The sequence below is a fragment of the Mobula birostris genome, chromosome 15 (genome assembly GCF_030028105.1).
Source record: "Mobula birostris isolate sMobBir1 chromosome 15, sMobBir1.hap1, whole genome shotgun sequence".
NCBI classification, from domain to species: domain Eukaryota; kingdom Metazoa; phylum Chordata; class Chondrichthyes; order Myliobatiformes; family Myliobatidae; genus Mobula; species Mobula birostris.
This window is the reverse complement of record NC_092384.1, coordinates 23,438,606-23,453,394: the sequence shown is the minus strand read 5'-3', so window position 1 is coordinate 23,453,394 and position 14,789 is coordinate 23,438,606. Positions and strand designations below refer to the sequence as shown.

The 14,789-nt window shown below is 44.0% G+C and overlaps 1 protein-coding gene across 3 annotated transcripts in view; it reads left to right on the top strand.

Moving 5' to 3' along the window:
- fhod1 (formin homology 2 domain containing 1) overlaps positions 1–14,789 on the top strand; it is a 302,751-nt gene that overhangs the window by 248,579 nt on the left and 39,383 nt on the right. For 2 of the 3 annotated variants that reach the window (XM_072279446.1, XM_072279444.1), the window contains 2 exons: positions 6,375–6,515; positions 7,260–8,167. In XM_072279446.1, coding sequence (XP_072135547.1) covers positions 6,375–6,515; positions 7,260–8,167 — 1,049 coding nt within the window. The remainder of the gene's footprint in view (positions 1–6,374; positions 6,516–7,259; positions 8,168–14,789) is intronic. The other variant, XM_072279445.1, reaches the window with a different exon arrangement.

Here is a 14,789-nt window from a genome sequence, read left to right as displayed (position 1 = left end):
ACTGATCCTTGTAGAATACCGGTGGTCACGGACCTCCATTCAGAAAAAGGCACCTCTACCACTGCCCTTGGAATTGTATGATTAGTGTCTACCAAGAACAATTTGCCTCAACACCTCTAGAGCACAGTCACTGTCTGCTGTTCCACTTTACACAAGTACCTGTGCCAGCTATAGGCTCTTTAAGGAAATGGTCTCAGATTGCCAAGTCATGACTGCCTTATCCATTCTTATTTTGTACTGGATCCAAGGCAGCGAAGGGACTGGAGAAAGATGACATGGAGTGGAGAGAGGAATTTGGAAGTTCTTCTAACAAGCCCATTTCCATGAATTCAACCTTCAATGATAGCTTGTGAAATTCTGGAGATGGTGCATGTCATGGTGACTGACTGGAACTTTATTGAGAATGTCACATGCTCAATGATGCATTGATGTGTAATCTTAACCTTCAGAAAGATGCATCTCATTGTAGAGTATGAGTCTGCTAAGTCTGACTCAGCTCTGTGACTCTGTGGAAGCGGAGATGGAAGGCTCCTTGTATTCTGAAGTTAGGAAGTGGAAGTTGACAGGGTCAGGCATTTGTGAGTCAGAAGGTTTTAGGAGATTGGGGCCCTGGTCTTGTGGGGTAGGTCAGCAAAGGTTGGTAGGAACTGTGAGAAATAATTTCTTTCTTTTTCAATCTTTTTATTAATTTCATAGAATGAAAACATAACAAAGCAAAAATACAAGTAGTAGGAGATACATTGTTACATTTAAAATGAGTAATTGTAAAACCAAATAGTAAAAATTGACGAAGCTCCCAATCGTGTAGAATAATAATGAATAATACAAAGCAAAAAAAACTGAAGAAAAATCATGAAAAAGAAAAAAAAATAAAAAATAAATAAACCCCATCCCAAAAAAAAACTAAACTAAACAGAATTAGTCAACTAAACTAAAAGACTTGGGCAATACTAACAACTTGAAAATGGGAAAGAAGAAAACCTTAGTGTCGACGACTCCGTTCCTCTCAACCAACAGTACAGAGAAATAAAACAAGTTTGGAAATGGTCAAATTACATCAAATGAAAATGCTGAATGAATGGCCTCCAAGTTTTTTCAAATCTAATGGGTCATAAACCGCACTTCTAATTTTTTCCAAATTCAAACATACCATAGTTTGTGAAAACCAATGAAATACCGTAGGAGGGTTAATCTCTCTCCAATTCAGCAAAATGGATCTTCTAGCCATTAGAGTAAGAAATGCAATCATCCTACGTGCTGAAGAGGTTAGATAATTTGAATCTATCATTGGTAATCCAAAGATAGCAGTAATTGGATGAGGTTGTATAACTGTGAGAAATAATTTGAGTTAAGTAAGGTCTTACCTTAAGTGAGGATTGGGATAATCCAATTGTCCTGGGAGAGCCCAACAATGATCCTCCTTAGAACAGTGTGACCCAACTTATCCTGGAAAATCCAAAAGAGCTAGATTTGGGGGACATGTTTCCTTGTACATCAGGAGCACATTTGCCCATTGCTAGAATGATGCAGAGCAATTCAGAAATGGCTGCAACGAAACTTGACTCTTCGGTGGCGGGGATGGTGTGGAAAAGAATTACTTTTAATTGCATGAAATTCAGGATAGCTATATACTACTACTACTACATCGACTCAGGCCTAGGGGGCTGGCGTTGGGCACGATGACAGACTCTCCACTTCTCCCTCTCCCTCATCAGTGTGTTCAGTTCATCTACATTAGCCGGTATCTACATACCGTCATGATAGGTATGATCCTTGCTTTAAATTGGAGTAGGGCAAAATACAAAGGCATTAGGCAGGAACTATGAAGCGTTAATTGGGAACACCTTTTCTTTATCAAGTCCTCATCAGGCATGTGGAGGTTGTTTAAAGATCAATTGCACAGAATATAGGAGAGGTGTGTTCCCGTTAGAAGGAAGCACTGGGATATGAAAGACAAGAAAATCTTGGATGTCCAAAGAGCTGATGAATTTAGTCAAAAAGTAAAAGGAAAAGTATGTAAATCTTCAGCAGTTTGGATCAAACAAAGCACATGAGGAGTATAAAGAAGCCAGAAGAGAACTAAAGGGAATTAGGAGAGCCAGGAGGGGCCATGAGAAGTCCTTGGCAAGTAGGATGAAGGTGAATCCCAAGGTGTTATATACGTATATCAAGAGCAAGAGGATAACTAGGAAGAGGGTGAGACCACTCAAGGGTAAAGGGGGAACATTTGCTTAGATGCAGAGAATGTGAGTGAAGCACTTGAAGAGTACTTTGCTTCAAAATTTATCAAGGAAAAAAATATAGAGGACCAGGAGATCAGTGTTGAGTGTATAAATGTATTAGGGCATTTAGAGGTCAAGGAAGAGGAAGTGTTCGGCTTTCTAATGAGTATTAAGGTGGATAACTGCCCAAGTCCTGATGGGAATTACACCAAGTTATTGAAGGAGACAAGAGACGACATTGCTGGGCCTTTGACCACTATCGTTATGTCTTGCCTAGCCACAGGCAAGGTCCCGGAGGACTGGCAAGTGGCTAATGATGTACTTCTATTTAAGAAGAGAATGAGGGAAAATCCTGGGAACTATAGACCAGTGAGTCTCACATCAGTTGTAGGGAAATTGCTGGAGAAAATTCTGAAGGATAAGGTATATGAACATTTGGAAAACCATTGCCTAATTAGGGAGAGCCAGAATGGCTTTGTGCATGGCAGGTTGTGTGTTACCAACTGAATTGAGTTTTTTGACAAGGTGATGAGAGAGATTGATGAGGGTTTGGCAGTAGGTGTTATCTACATAGATTTTAGTAAGGTTCCTCTTGGGAGGCTAATCCAGGAGATTAAGATGCATGAGGTCCATCGCAAATTATCTGTTTGGATTCAGAACTGGCTTGTGCATGGAAGACAGAGGTTGAAGGGACTTATTTGAGCTGGAGATGTGTAATTAGTGGTGTTCCACAGGAGTCTGTGCTGGGACCTCTGCTGTTCATAATGTATATAAATGACCTGGATGAAAATGTAGATGGATGGGTTCGTAAATTAATGGATGATACCAAGATTGGTGAAATTGTGGAATTGTACAGTGTGATATACTATAGATCTGTTGCAGATATGGGCAGAGAAATGGCAGATGAAGTTTAACCCAGATAAATATGAGGAGTTGCACCTTGGTGGGGCAAGTGCAAGGAGACAGTACACTGTTAAGGGCAAGATCCTCAGCAGTGTGGCTGAGCAGAGAGATCTTGGGATCCAAGTCTATAGCTCCTTGGAAGTGGCTACACAAGTCGATAAGGTGGTTAAGAAGACTTATGAAGTGTTTGCTTTTATTAGTCGAGACATTGAGTCAAAAGTCAGGAGGTTGTGTTGCAACTTTGAGACTCTAGTTAGGCCACATCTGGAGTACTGTGTACAGTTCTGGTCACCCCAATATAGGAAGGATGTTGAGGCTTTGGGGAGGGTGCAGAAGAGGTTTACCAGGATGCTGTCTGGTTTAAAGGGCACGTGCTATCACAAAAGGCTGGATAAACTTGGGTTGTTTTCTATGGAGTCGGAGGTTGAAGGGAGATCTGATAGAGGTTTATAAGATTATGAGAGGCATAGACAGCGTGGACAGAGAGTATCTGTTTCCCAGTGTTGAAATGTTTAATACCAGGGGGCATGCATTGAATGTGAGATTGTCATCGAGGGTTTATTACTCAGACAGTGGTGGATGCCTGGAATGTACTGCCTGGTATGGTGGTAAATACATTAGAGGCTTTTTAGAGATTATGGAAGCAAATACATTAGAGGCTTTTTAGAGATGTTTGGATGGGCACATGGATGTAAGGAAGATGGAGGGATATGGACTGTGTAGGTAGGAGGGATTAGTGTTTGGATGCTTTTGATTTGCTTTTTGGTTGGTTCAGCATAACATTGTGGGCCGAATGGCCTGTTCCTGAGCTGTACTGTGCTATGTTCTATGTGCATTAATAGAAACAGCATTATCTGATTGTCTCTCCAGACATTCATACCTTAATAACTCCCCACGCTCACAAACAGTAATGTATTTGCTTTGCACTTGTAAATTTGGAAGTATAAGCCATGGCAACAGATAGGGCAAGTTTACGGGTCATACAAGAGTTACATTCCAGTTATGGTGAATGTCTAAATACCTCTTCATGATAACAAGCATGATAAACTTTGTCAGAGAACAGTTGAAAAATAACATATTAGAGCTTCATGAAGATTTTTTTTTCTCTGAAATCAAATTGATCATTTAGGAAACTCTATTTAGAGAAAAATGTTAGGGAAAGTTGGAGATAATGCTAATAAAACTGTAAATGCTAATGTTAATAAAATCAACCTTACTAGGACCTAATAATAACCTTCCTAGGGCACAAGTCAATGAAAGAGGATGCTAAGAAGAAATCAAGATAGCCAGCCCAAAAAAAAATGCTGAAACCCTTTATGAGCAAAGAACTGGGAATCCAGGGAGGATCTAATGGCATCAGTGTCTAGGTTTTGCCACCTATAAATGTGATGGTCAATTAAATTGAAGTTGCTGGTTGTATACAAGATATATAGTATATGGATTTTCTAACATGTGCTGTTGACCAGCCTTCTGCATCTTTACACTTTCCTCACCCACTCAACCCTATTCATCCATGAGTTTTGGTGCCTAAGTTACTTTCCATAAGCAGGCAAGAGTACTAATGTCACCATAAGACCCAGTCAGGGGCTAACATACACCCAAGGTTTACCTGGAGGTGACCTATGGCAGGAAACAGAAGGCAACCTCTTCAACTGTTATGCCTTTCTGATACTCCAAATGAAAATCTACTGATATTAATGTTATTAATGGTGGCATAATAAGTAGGTTAAACAATGAAAATGTTCACCAAAGTAATGGAGTCCATTGGTAACTGAAAACAAATGGTGGAGATTTCAGCTTGGTTTTGCCATGTGGAAGAATCAGCAACAATGCTTGCGCCTCCAACATACTAAAATGACTCAAACAAGAGAAAATCTGCAGGTGGTGGATATCCAAGCAACACACACAAAATGCAGGACTGCTGAAGGGTCTTGGCCTGAAATGTCGACTGTGCTCTTTTTCATAATTACTGCCCGGGCTGCTGAGTTCCTCCAGCATTTTGTGTGAAGTGACTCATAACAGGCAATATTAATAACTTCACAAGTCAGTTTGACACAGAGAAGAAGAAAGTGGTAGGTTTTAAGGAGCGAGAGAAAATAACAATAATGGACTGTTGATTCCTCTCCATAGATGCTGCCTGATCTGCTGAATTCCTTCAGCATTTTGTGTGTGTTATTCTGGATTTCCAGCATCTGCAGGTTCTCTAGTGTTTCCTTTTGGAACCTTGGAAATGTTTGTATAAATCATGTTAAGTCTAGATAAAAATTAATAGTTACATTATATTTTCACCCTTTACAGATAGGGACAATAAATTTCCTATTTTTTCTGTTTCAGTTTAGAAATCCTGCAATCTGTCCCAATTACCGTTTACAAGGTCGTAGTAATTTCCTTCAGGAGATTATGTAGTTAAAACTAGACAGTAGCACTGTGGTTAACAGGCAGGATTTGCACACCCTACTGCCACATTTGAGGAATTTAAATTGATGTGATCAAGTAAAAATTGGACTCCCTGATCAATTCTTCCATTCTCTCCAACCAGCACCTTTCAGAGAGCATTTTCCCTTGCATCCACTGGTGATGCAATGTAAGTCCTTTCATCTCCTTCCTTTCCACGATCCAGGTCCCAGATTAACTTCCTAGTTCACAGTGGAGAAGCCAATCAAAGATTGGGTGAGTGCTTTGCATTGCACCTGTGTTCATTCCACAAGGATGGCCCAGACCCAGCGTTTTGGATTCAATATTGAGTTCTGCATCTTCAACTAACTTGATTTCTTGTGATGTATCAGTTGTACATCTGTGACTTACAAGGTTAATTATTTCCACAGATGCAGCTTGACGTACTGAATGTTTACACTAATTTCTGTGTTTCGTTTCATCTGCAGTTGGTTTACTTTTCTTACAGGACCCTAGTTGTCTGAAGGTATACTCTTACACCCCAGCTGTTATCACAACTAAGTCTAGCTGAAAGCCAAGACCTGTCATCTAACCTGGGAAACATGTTAAATAGAATGACTCAGAACTGGATGGTTTGATCAAGAGCTATTTCAGTAGTTGGTTAGATGAATAAATTTTGAGTGAGTTCTGTTTCTGGGCTTATCAAAACATTGTGAAATATCAGGATGTAGGCTTGCATGTGTTTATGACAACTGAGTTTCATACTGTTAACTGTGGAATATATGACTGTTCCTGAAAATATATACAGGGTTAGAAAAGAGGTTTGATAAACTGAATCATTCTTCTCTCTGACAGTCGAGGCACTAAGTGAAAAGGAACAGCAGAATGAAGCGCTAAATGAAAGAGAAACTTGTTCAGCCTCCAGCAGCTCTTCGACCAGCAGTACGTTGGAGAGGGAAGAGAGAGAAGACAGACAGGCGGGCAATAATGAGACAGGCAAGAAAGATTGCATCTTTTTGCATCCGTCTATTCCCCAAGAGCATACTGCAGGCCCATCTGCTAATAACAGTTTCACAAACGGAAAGGGTCAACATTCCTCAATAAACAATGTGGAAAGTTACTTCGGCAAAGATAAATCTTTTGATCAACTTTTAGATCAATGATTTCCCACCCCTTCATTGGTCTTGCCTTTACTTTCTTTTGTTAATTAAGTAAGGAGACTTGTAGCTTTTTGAAAATGCTAAGAGGTTTTTGATATGATCAAGAAACCTCTTTGATATTTGCCAGGCAATACACTTAGTTGCTACTCCCTAGCTTGGGGAAAGTAAATTACTTGTAATTTGAAGTTTACGTTAAAAAGTATGTAAATTGTTTAGATCAGATGGTCATGTTCTTGCTTGGTGCAAAACAAATGTTGTACTTTGTTTAGTTTTCCCTCACTTTGCACACTACACAGTGCAGAGGGTGGAACTTGTAGCAGCGCTTCCACATTACTTCTGCTATTCTGATGAGCAACATAATTTTTCTCCGTTAACTTCAAAATGGTGGCGTGTGGAAATTCAGAAGTTTGTTCCAATGGCAGCCACCACAGAAGTAAGCAAAAGTTATTGTTTTACCCTCGTCCTCAATCTGTTTGTTTTCAGTTTGAAACTTTAAGCAAGTGTTCACTGTTTTCTTTAAAATGCTTTGCCTGCTCATGGACATTATAGGGCTCTTACTATGATTTCTCTTGTTTGGCAGCAGGTCGATGCCTTATCCGCCAGTCCAGCCTGGAGCAGTGCAGTGCTATCTCCAATGACAAGAAGTTTATGCTGGACATGTTGTATGCCAAAACCAAGGCCAGCAGCTTGAAGGTAACCCAGGAGGAGGTCTCTACCGCAAGTGAGAAGAAACTTGCAGAGGAGGCTTTGGTGGAATCCACAGCAAGTTTGATGGAACGCTTTTCCAAGCAGGACATCCATCAGAACGAGGAAAGTCAAAAGAAACCCATCACTGAAGGCATTACTGGGAGTGTAAAAGCCACTTTGGAGAAATTTGCTGAACCTCAGATCAAGGCTTTGAAGCAACAGTTTAGTATTGAGGCTGAACTGAATGAGAAAAATGTAGAGAAAACCCCTATAATTATGCCATTGAAGAAGGACTCTGAATACATGTGGGATCAGCTTGAAGCAAGTCCAAGAAAGCTGAAGATCAAAGATTTAGACTTTACGGACCTACGGGATGAGGAGGATGTAGACGTTTTGGATGCAGACTCTGATGTGGTTGATAAACAAGCTGTTCCATCGCTTGGTAGTTCAATAGTCCCACCTCCCCCACTACCCCCTGCACCACCCGGGTGTCTGCCACCTCCGCCACCACCACCACCGCCACCGCCACCACCATCATCTTTCGGACTAGTTCCTAGCCCCCCTATCCCTCCTCCGCCCCCACCTTCCAGTCTGTCACCACCTCAAGGAGCAGACTCTGCATTTACAAAGAAGAGAAAAACTGTTAAGCTCTTCTGGAAGGAACTAAAGCAACCAGAAGGCCCTTTCAGGAGCTGTAAATTTGGCCGGGGAACAGTCTGGTCTTCCTTAGATAAAGTAACTGTGGACACTACTAAGTTAGAACACTTGTTTGAATCTAAAGCAAAGGAACTTCCTACAAAGGTAAGAGACTGGTTGTCTTTTGATTAAAAATAATAAAGCTAAAAGCATTCTATGAATTTCAGTACCTGTGGTTACCATTTGGTAATGAATGGCTAATTTCTAATTCTATTTCAAATGGAATGAAAGCATGTCATCACATGCCACACACAGATTTTACGTATATAATGGAACACTTTTAATTGCTTATGTGCTTCCAGGGTCAGAAATGTATGTGAATGTATGCTGGAATGAATTAGCAAGGTGTTTTGAAAATCCTTCTTTTAAGATCAACTTTGATTATGGAACATGGAGCCATGGGAGACACATACCGTGGGAGGAGACCACTCATCTCAATATGTCCATGTTGACCACTGGGGATTCATCTGTATTAATCCCATTTTCCAGCTCTTGGCCCACTGCTTCCTCTCGCTAGGTGATTCAAGTGCTCATCTAGACAGTTTTTAAAAGCTGTTCGACACTCTGCTTCCACCATTCTCTGCAGCTGTGCATTCCATGCTCTCATCTTTCTCTGGCTGATACTGGACCCTCTCCCCCCCACTGACCTACCCCCACCTCCCTTACTTTAAATCTACGTCCTCTAATTTTAAATATGTCTGAAATGGGGAAAAGTTCCCTGCAATCTACCCTGCCTATACCCCTCATCCCTCAATTATGTCATCTCTTATCCTCCACTCCAGCTCTCACCATGAAACATGGCAAAGTGTTTGGCTGAAAGGAAAACGGTGAAGGGTGATGGTGTGAGGACTGAGGAGAATGAAACAATGCCTAAAGAGTTTAAACTTGGAACTTGGGCACTTCCTAGCGTACAGTGATCCACACATTGCATCGACAGGCAGAAGGTGAGGGGACAATGAAGTTCAACAATATCCATAATTAGATAGTGAGATTTAAATGGAAATAGGAGCAGGGTAGACCTTGTATTCCTGAAGGAATGGCAGGGACTGGCTGAGGAGAGAGTAGAGCTGCACGTGGCTCTCGAGTTGTAGATGCCAACCCTGAAACGTGAAGCTGTGTTAAACACTGCCAATCCTTGCTGGGCATTTCTTTCCTTCAGGTGTTAACCTTATTGGATATCTTTTAGAAAGCTAAAATATTTTTCTTTCACTTTCCTCTCTTTCCTGTTACTGCAATAATTCTTTGTCCCCGTCTCCATATCTCTGTTTGTTTATTTATTTATTTTATTTAGAGATATAGTGACCCAGCAGGCCACACCCCCAACAACCTGCAATATTTAACACTAGCCTAATCACAGGACAATTTACGCTGTCCAATTAGCCTACTAACCGATAGGTCTTTGGATTGTGGGAGGAAACTGGAGCACCCAGAGGTCACCCAAGCAGTCATGGGGAGGACATACAAAATCCTTACCAACAGCATCAGAACTGAACTCTGACCTCCGCCCAGAGCTGTAGTAGTGTCGCAGTAACTGCCGTGCTAAACGTGATGCTCCAACTGTAGTGTCTCTCCGTCTCTGTCTGTGTGTGTCTCCCCCTCTCTCCCTCCACCTCTCCCCCTCTCTCTCCCTCTCTCTCCCTCTCCCTCTGCCCCTCTCACTATCCCTTCCCTCCTCTCTCTCTCTCTCTCTCTCTCTCTCTGTCCCCTCCCCCCTCAGTCTCTGTCCCTCTCTCCCTCTCTCTCTCTGTCCCTCTCTTTCCCTCTCTCTGTCTCTCTCTTTCCCTCTCTCTCTGCCCCTCTCTCCCTCTCTCTGTCCCTCTCTCCCTCTCTCTCTGTCCCTCTCTTTCCCTCTCTTTCTCTCTCTCTCTGTCTTTCTTTCTCTCTGTCTCTCTCTCTCCCTCTCTCTGTCCCCCCTCGCTCTCTCTCCCTCCCTCTCTCTTTCTTTCTCTGTCCCTCTCTCTTTCTCTCTCTCTCCATCCCCTCTCTGTCCCCTCCCTCTCTCTGTCTCCCTCCCTCCCACTCTCCCACACCCCCTCTCTCTCCCACACCCCCTCTCTCCCCCACACCCCCTCTCTCCCCCACACCCCCTCTCTCCCCCACACCCCCTCTCTCCCCCCACAACCCCTCTCTCCCACAACCCCTCTCTCCCACAACCCCTCTCTCCCACAACCCCTCTCTCCCACACACCCTCTCTCTCCCACACACTCTCTATCCCACACACCCTCTCTCTCCCACCCCCTCTCTCTCCCACCCCCTCTCTCTCCCACCCCCTCTCTCTCCCACCCCCTCTCTCTCCCACCCACTCTCTCTCCCACCCACTCTCTCTCCCACCCCCTCTCTCTCCCACACACCCTCTCTCTCTCCCACACACCCTCTCTCTCTCCCACACACCCTTCTCTCTCCCACACCCCTCTCTCTCCCACACCCCTCTCTCTCCCACACCCCTCTCTCCCACACACCCCCTCTCCCCCACACACCCCCTCTCCCACACCCCCTCTCCCACACCCCCTCTCTCCCACACAACCCCTCTCTCCCACACAACCCCTCTCTCTCTCCCACACACTCCCTCTCTCCCACCCACTCTCTCTCTCTCCCCCCCCACCTCCCCTCTCTCTCTCTCTCTCTCTCCCTCCTTCCATCTCTCCATGTGTTTGTGTGTGTGTGGTTGTGTGTGTGTGTGTGTGTGTGTGTGTGTGTCCCCTCTCTTTCTGTCTCTCTGAAGATTCGGACAGGCCTGACTGTTTTTGTTCAGCACTAAACACCCAAAAGTTGATTTTGGAGTTGGCTGCCTTTTTGACCATTTCCGGATCTCACTGCAACATTCTAGAAACATGACTGAGTGCTTGGGTAAACTTACTTGGGAAGTACTGTTGGTCACTTAAAGATGCAGACCTCCCTATCCTGATTGACACAAGCCCCATCATTTTGAAAGCTATGACTTGCTAATCTCTCCATGTTGCACCAGTTAGTCTTCCTCTCTCATTTCTCCTCTACCACTGGCACCCCTCCACCGCCTCTAACTTACCTGAATGTCTCTAAAACAACTGTTCATCGGTTGCTCTTTAAGAGGGCACGTCAGTTTCTTGGCCTCAGTACCAATTTGACATTAAATTCACCTTCCCCTCCCCCTTGTCCACTGATTTTGCTGTTAATTTTACAGTTCTTCAGTTTGATTGGCTTATGGGATCGGTAGGTGGTTGTCTTGTTTTCTCAGGTTAAAGGTATCCTTTTTTCCCATTATGATAGCAAGCAAACACTTTGGTGCATCTGCATGTGTTGGGACAATCCGAGTAACTGCAGATGCTAATGAGTGCCCTGCGACAGCTGATTATGGCCTGAGATGTTTCCAGTAGGAGTGAGCCTCTTCTGATACAAACAGGAATAAATAAAAAAATCGCAATGTGATTATTCCCTCAACAATTTCTCCTTCGGCTCCTCCCCACTTTCTCCAAACTCTAGGGGAAGCCATGGGTCATGAGCCCCAGTTATGCCAGCCTTTTTGTTGCTACGTAGAACAGTACATGTTCCAAGCCTTCCCTGGTAATTTGCCCCAATTCTTCCTGCGCTACTTTGATGACTGCCTTGGTGCTGCTTCATGCACCCATGCTGAGCTCGTCAATTTTATCAACTTTGCCTCCATTTCTGACACCTCCCTCTCCTTTCTCAATCTCTCTATCTCCATCTCTGGAGACAAACTAACTATAGACATATTTTATAAAGCTGTTGATTCCCACAGGTACATTGACTATACCTTTTCCCACACTGTCTCCTGTAAAAATGCCATTCCCATTTCTCTGTTCCTTTGTCTCTGCTATATCTATTCCCAGGATGAGGCTTTCCTTTCCAGGACATCAGAGATGCCATCTACCTTCAAAGAACAGGGGTTCCCTTTCTCCCTCTTGTCATCGCCTCTCATTCCCTGAGCCTCTGCATCCAACACACCATTCTCCACAACTTGCACCATCTTCAATGGGATCCAACCACCAAACATAATATTACATTACCCCTTCCCAACTCTCCACTCTCCACAAGGCTTGCTCTCTCTGTGATTCCTTTGTCCATTCATTCCACCCCCCCACTAATCTCCCTGCGAGTAACAGAAATGCTACACCTTCCCACTCACCTCCTCCCTCACCTCCATTCAGAGCTCCAAACAATCCTTCCAGATGAGCCAAAATGTCACCAGGAAATCTGTTGGGGTCATCTAATGTATCCAGTGCTCCTGATATGACCTCCTCTACATTGGCGAGACTCAACATAAGTTGAGAGACTGCTATGTTGAGCACCTCTGTTCCAGCCACCAAAAGTGGAAATTCCCGGTAGCCAAACATTTTAATTCCAATTCCCATTCCTGTGCTGACATGTTGGTCCATGATTTCTTATGCTATGATGTGGCCACTCTCAGGGTGGAGGAGCAACATCTCAGATTCCATCTAGGCAGCCTCCAATATGATGGCAAAACATCGATTTCTCCTTCCAGTAATTTTATTTCCACCCCCCCCCCCTTTTTCTATGCCTCCTCTAGCTTCTTACCTCTGCTCCTCACCGGCCTATCACTTCCTCTGGTTCCCCACCTTCTTCACTTTCTCCTGTGATCCACTCTCTGTTCCTATCGGATTCCTTCATCTCCAGCCCTTTACCTTTCCCAACCCCCTGGCTTCACCTCTCACCTTCTAGCTCGGCCCCCTTAACCCCACCCCTCGACTTTTTCATTCTGGCGCCTTCCCACTTCCTTCCCAGCCCTGAAAATGATCTCACCCAAAACATCAACTGTTTATTCATTTCCATAGATGCTACCTGACCTGCTGAGATCCTCCAGCATTTTGTGTGTATTGCTCTGGATTTTCAGCATCTGCGGAATCTCTTGTGTTTGATTAACTTAAGGAGAAGTCAGCACCCAGGCAGGGAAGTTCCAATGCTTGTTCAGCTGGCCCAGCTGTAAGGTTGGATTGCTCTGGGCACCAAGCTGATCTGAAGAGCTTGAGAGCAGCTTCAGGCTAGGCAGCGAAATCTGGGCCCAGACCGAGTTGATGGGCGTGTGGTCTAGACCCAGAGCCTTTCACAGTTGCTGGGTCCTAGAGCAACATACAATATGCTGTTTAGATAATTTAAATGCTGGCCCAGATCGGAGGCGAGAGCTGATTTCATTAGTGCCCCACAATGTTCCCTCCAGCGCACCAGAGCCTTTCACTGTTCTGCCATTGAGTCAATTCAAACGCCGGCCCAGATAGACTGAAAAGAAAGGGTGTCGGTCAGGATGTGAACCTATTTCACTCGATCTCCGTGATGGTCATCTCGATGGCACCGAGGCAATGAAGACTGCCCCGGCTTTTGTGCTGTGTGCCCACTAACATGATGAACTGATAAGTGAGGCTTTGGGCCTACTCCAGCATTTGGATCTGACGACTCAATTTTGGTTCAGAATGATGTTGTTTGCTTCAAATAATTGCATGATTTGTATTTAGTTTTCTTGTACATTTAGCGTTGGCCTTTTATTTTCATTTTTGGTTTTTTTTCTTTAATTGGCAGACATCCCACCCTGCAAAAACTCATTTCAGGGAGGTAGCACCATCAATTTGCAGGAGTCTCCCGGAACTTCCGGGAGAGGTGGGATGTCTGCAATGAGTAGCTCCTTAACAGCTAGCCAGCTAGTTTAATAAGGTTAGCTATGCTAATGAACGAATGACACCTGTTAAACTCACTTCAACATGTCTTTTACAATCTTAACCCACCATGGGCAATAGAAAAGTCACTGTTGCAAACAGTGCAGCGAGCAACACTGTCATTATTTTGACCCCTATTAGGCAGGGGTACACTTTAGTGTAGTCTGGGGTGACATACGTTTTATATTTTCTTTTTTTGGAACACTCTGCCATAGCGCATTCTCGCTTTCTCTCTCTCTCTCTCGCTGTCTTGCTCGCTCACTCTCGTGGTCGCTCTCACTTGCTTTCTCTCTCACTCGTGGTCGCTCTCTCGCTCTTGCTTGTGCACTCTCGCACTCTCTTGCTCTCGCTTGCGCGCTGTCTCGCTTGCTTTCTCTCTCGCGCGCTCTCTCTCTCATGGTCACTCTCGCACTCAGTCTTGTTTTCTCTCACTCGGTCTCAAAAAATTGATTTCCGTGATATTGTACATAATTTGCGGGCATCAGGGAGCCACTATTAATTTGCGGGAGACTCCCGGAACTTCCGGGTGTGGTGGGATGTCTGAATTGGGTTCTTTTGGGTTTCCTGCTTTGTGGCTACCCGTGGGCAAGCAAATCTCAAGGTTGTATAATCTATACATTCTTTGATAATAAATGAATCTTGATGTTAAACTGGACTCAGCACCTTAGATCAGCATCAAAGACTGGGTGTGTGGATCTTTGATCAGTAGTGGTAATTCAGTGGCACTGTGGAATCCCTGCCCCTCTCAATTCTAAGAGATCAATTGCAGCTAGAGTACCTTTTATCTTCTCCATCAGTGATTCCATAGCTGTGAATCGGTGCAGCCACTTCCTAAATGTTCCTCAGCTGGATGTTCCAGGAGTATTTTCACAGCCAATCCACAGCTTTCTTTCAGGAAGTAACTCTCCACATTTCCACTTGACCTGCCGTTTGCTTCTGCTGGTCCACCAGACATTGTACTTCCTTCAAGCCTGCTGCTCTTACTCATCATTTGCAGGGTTGCAAACAACAAAGACCAAACATTCTAAGCAGCAAGAGTAATGTGTGTTTTAGTCTGAGCATTT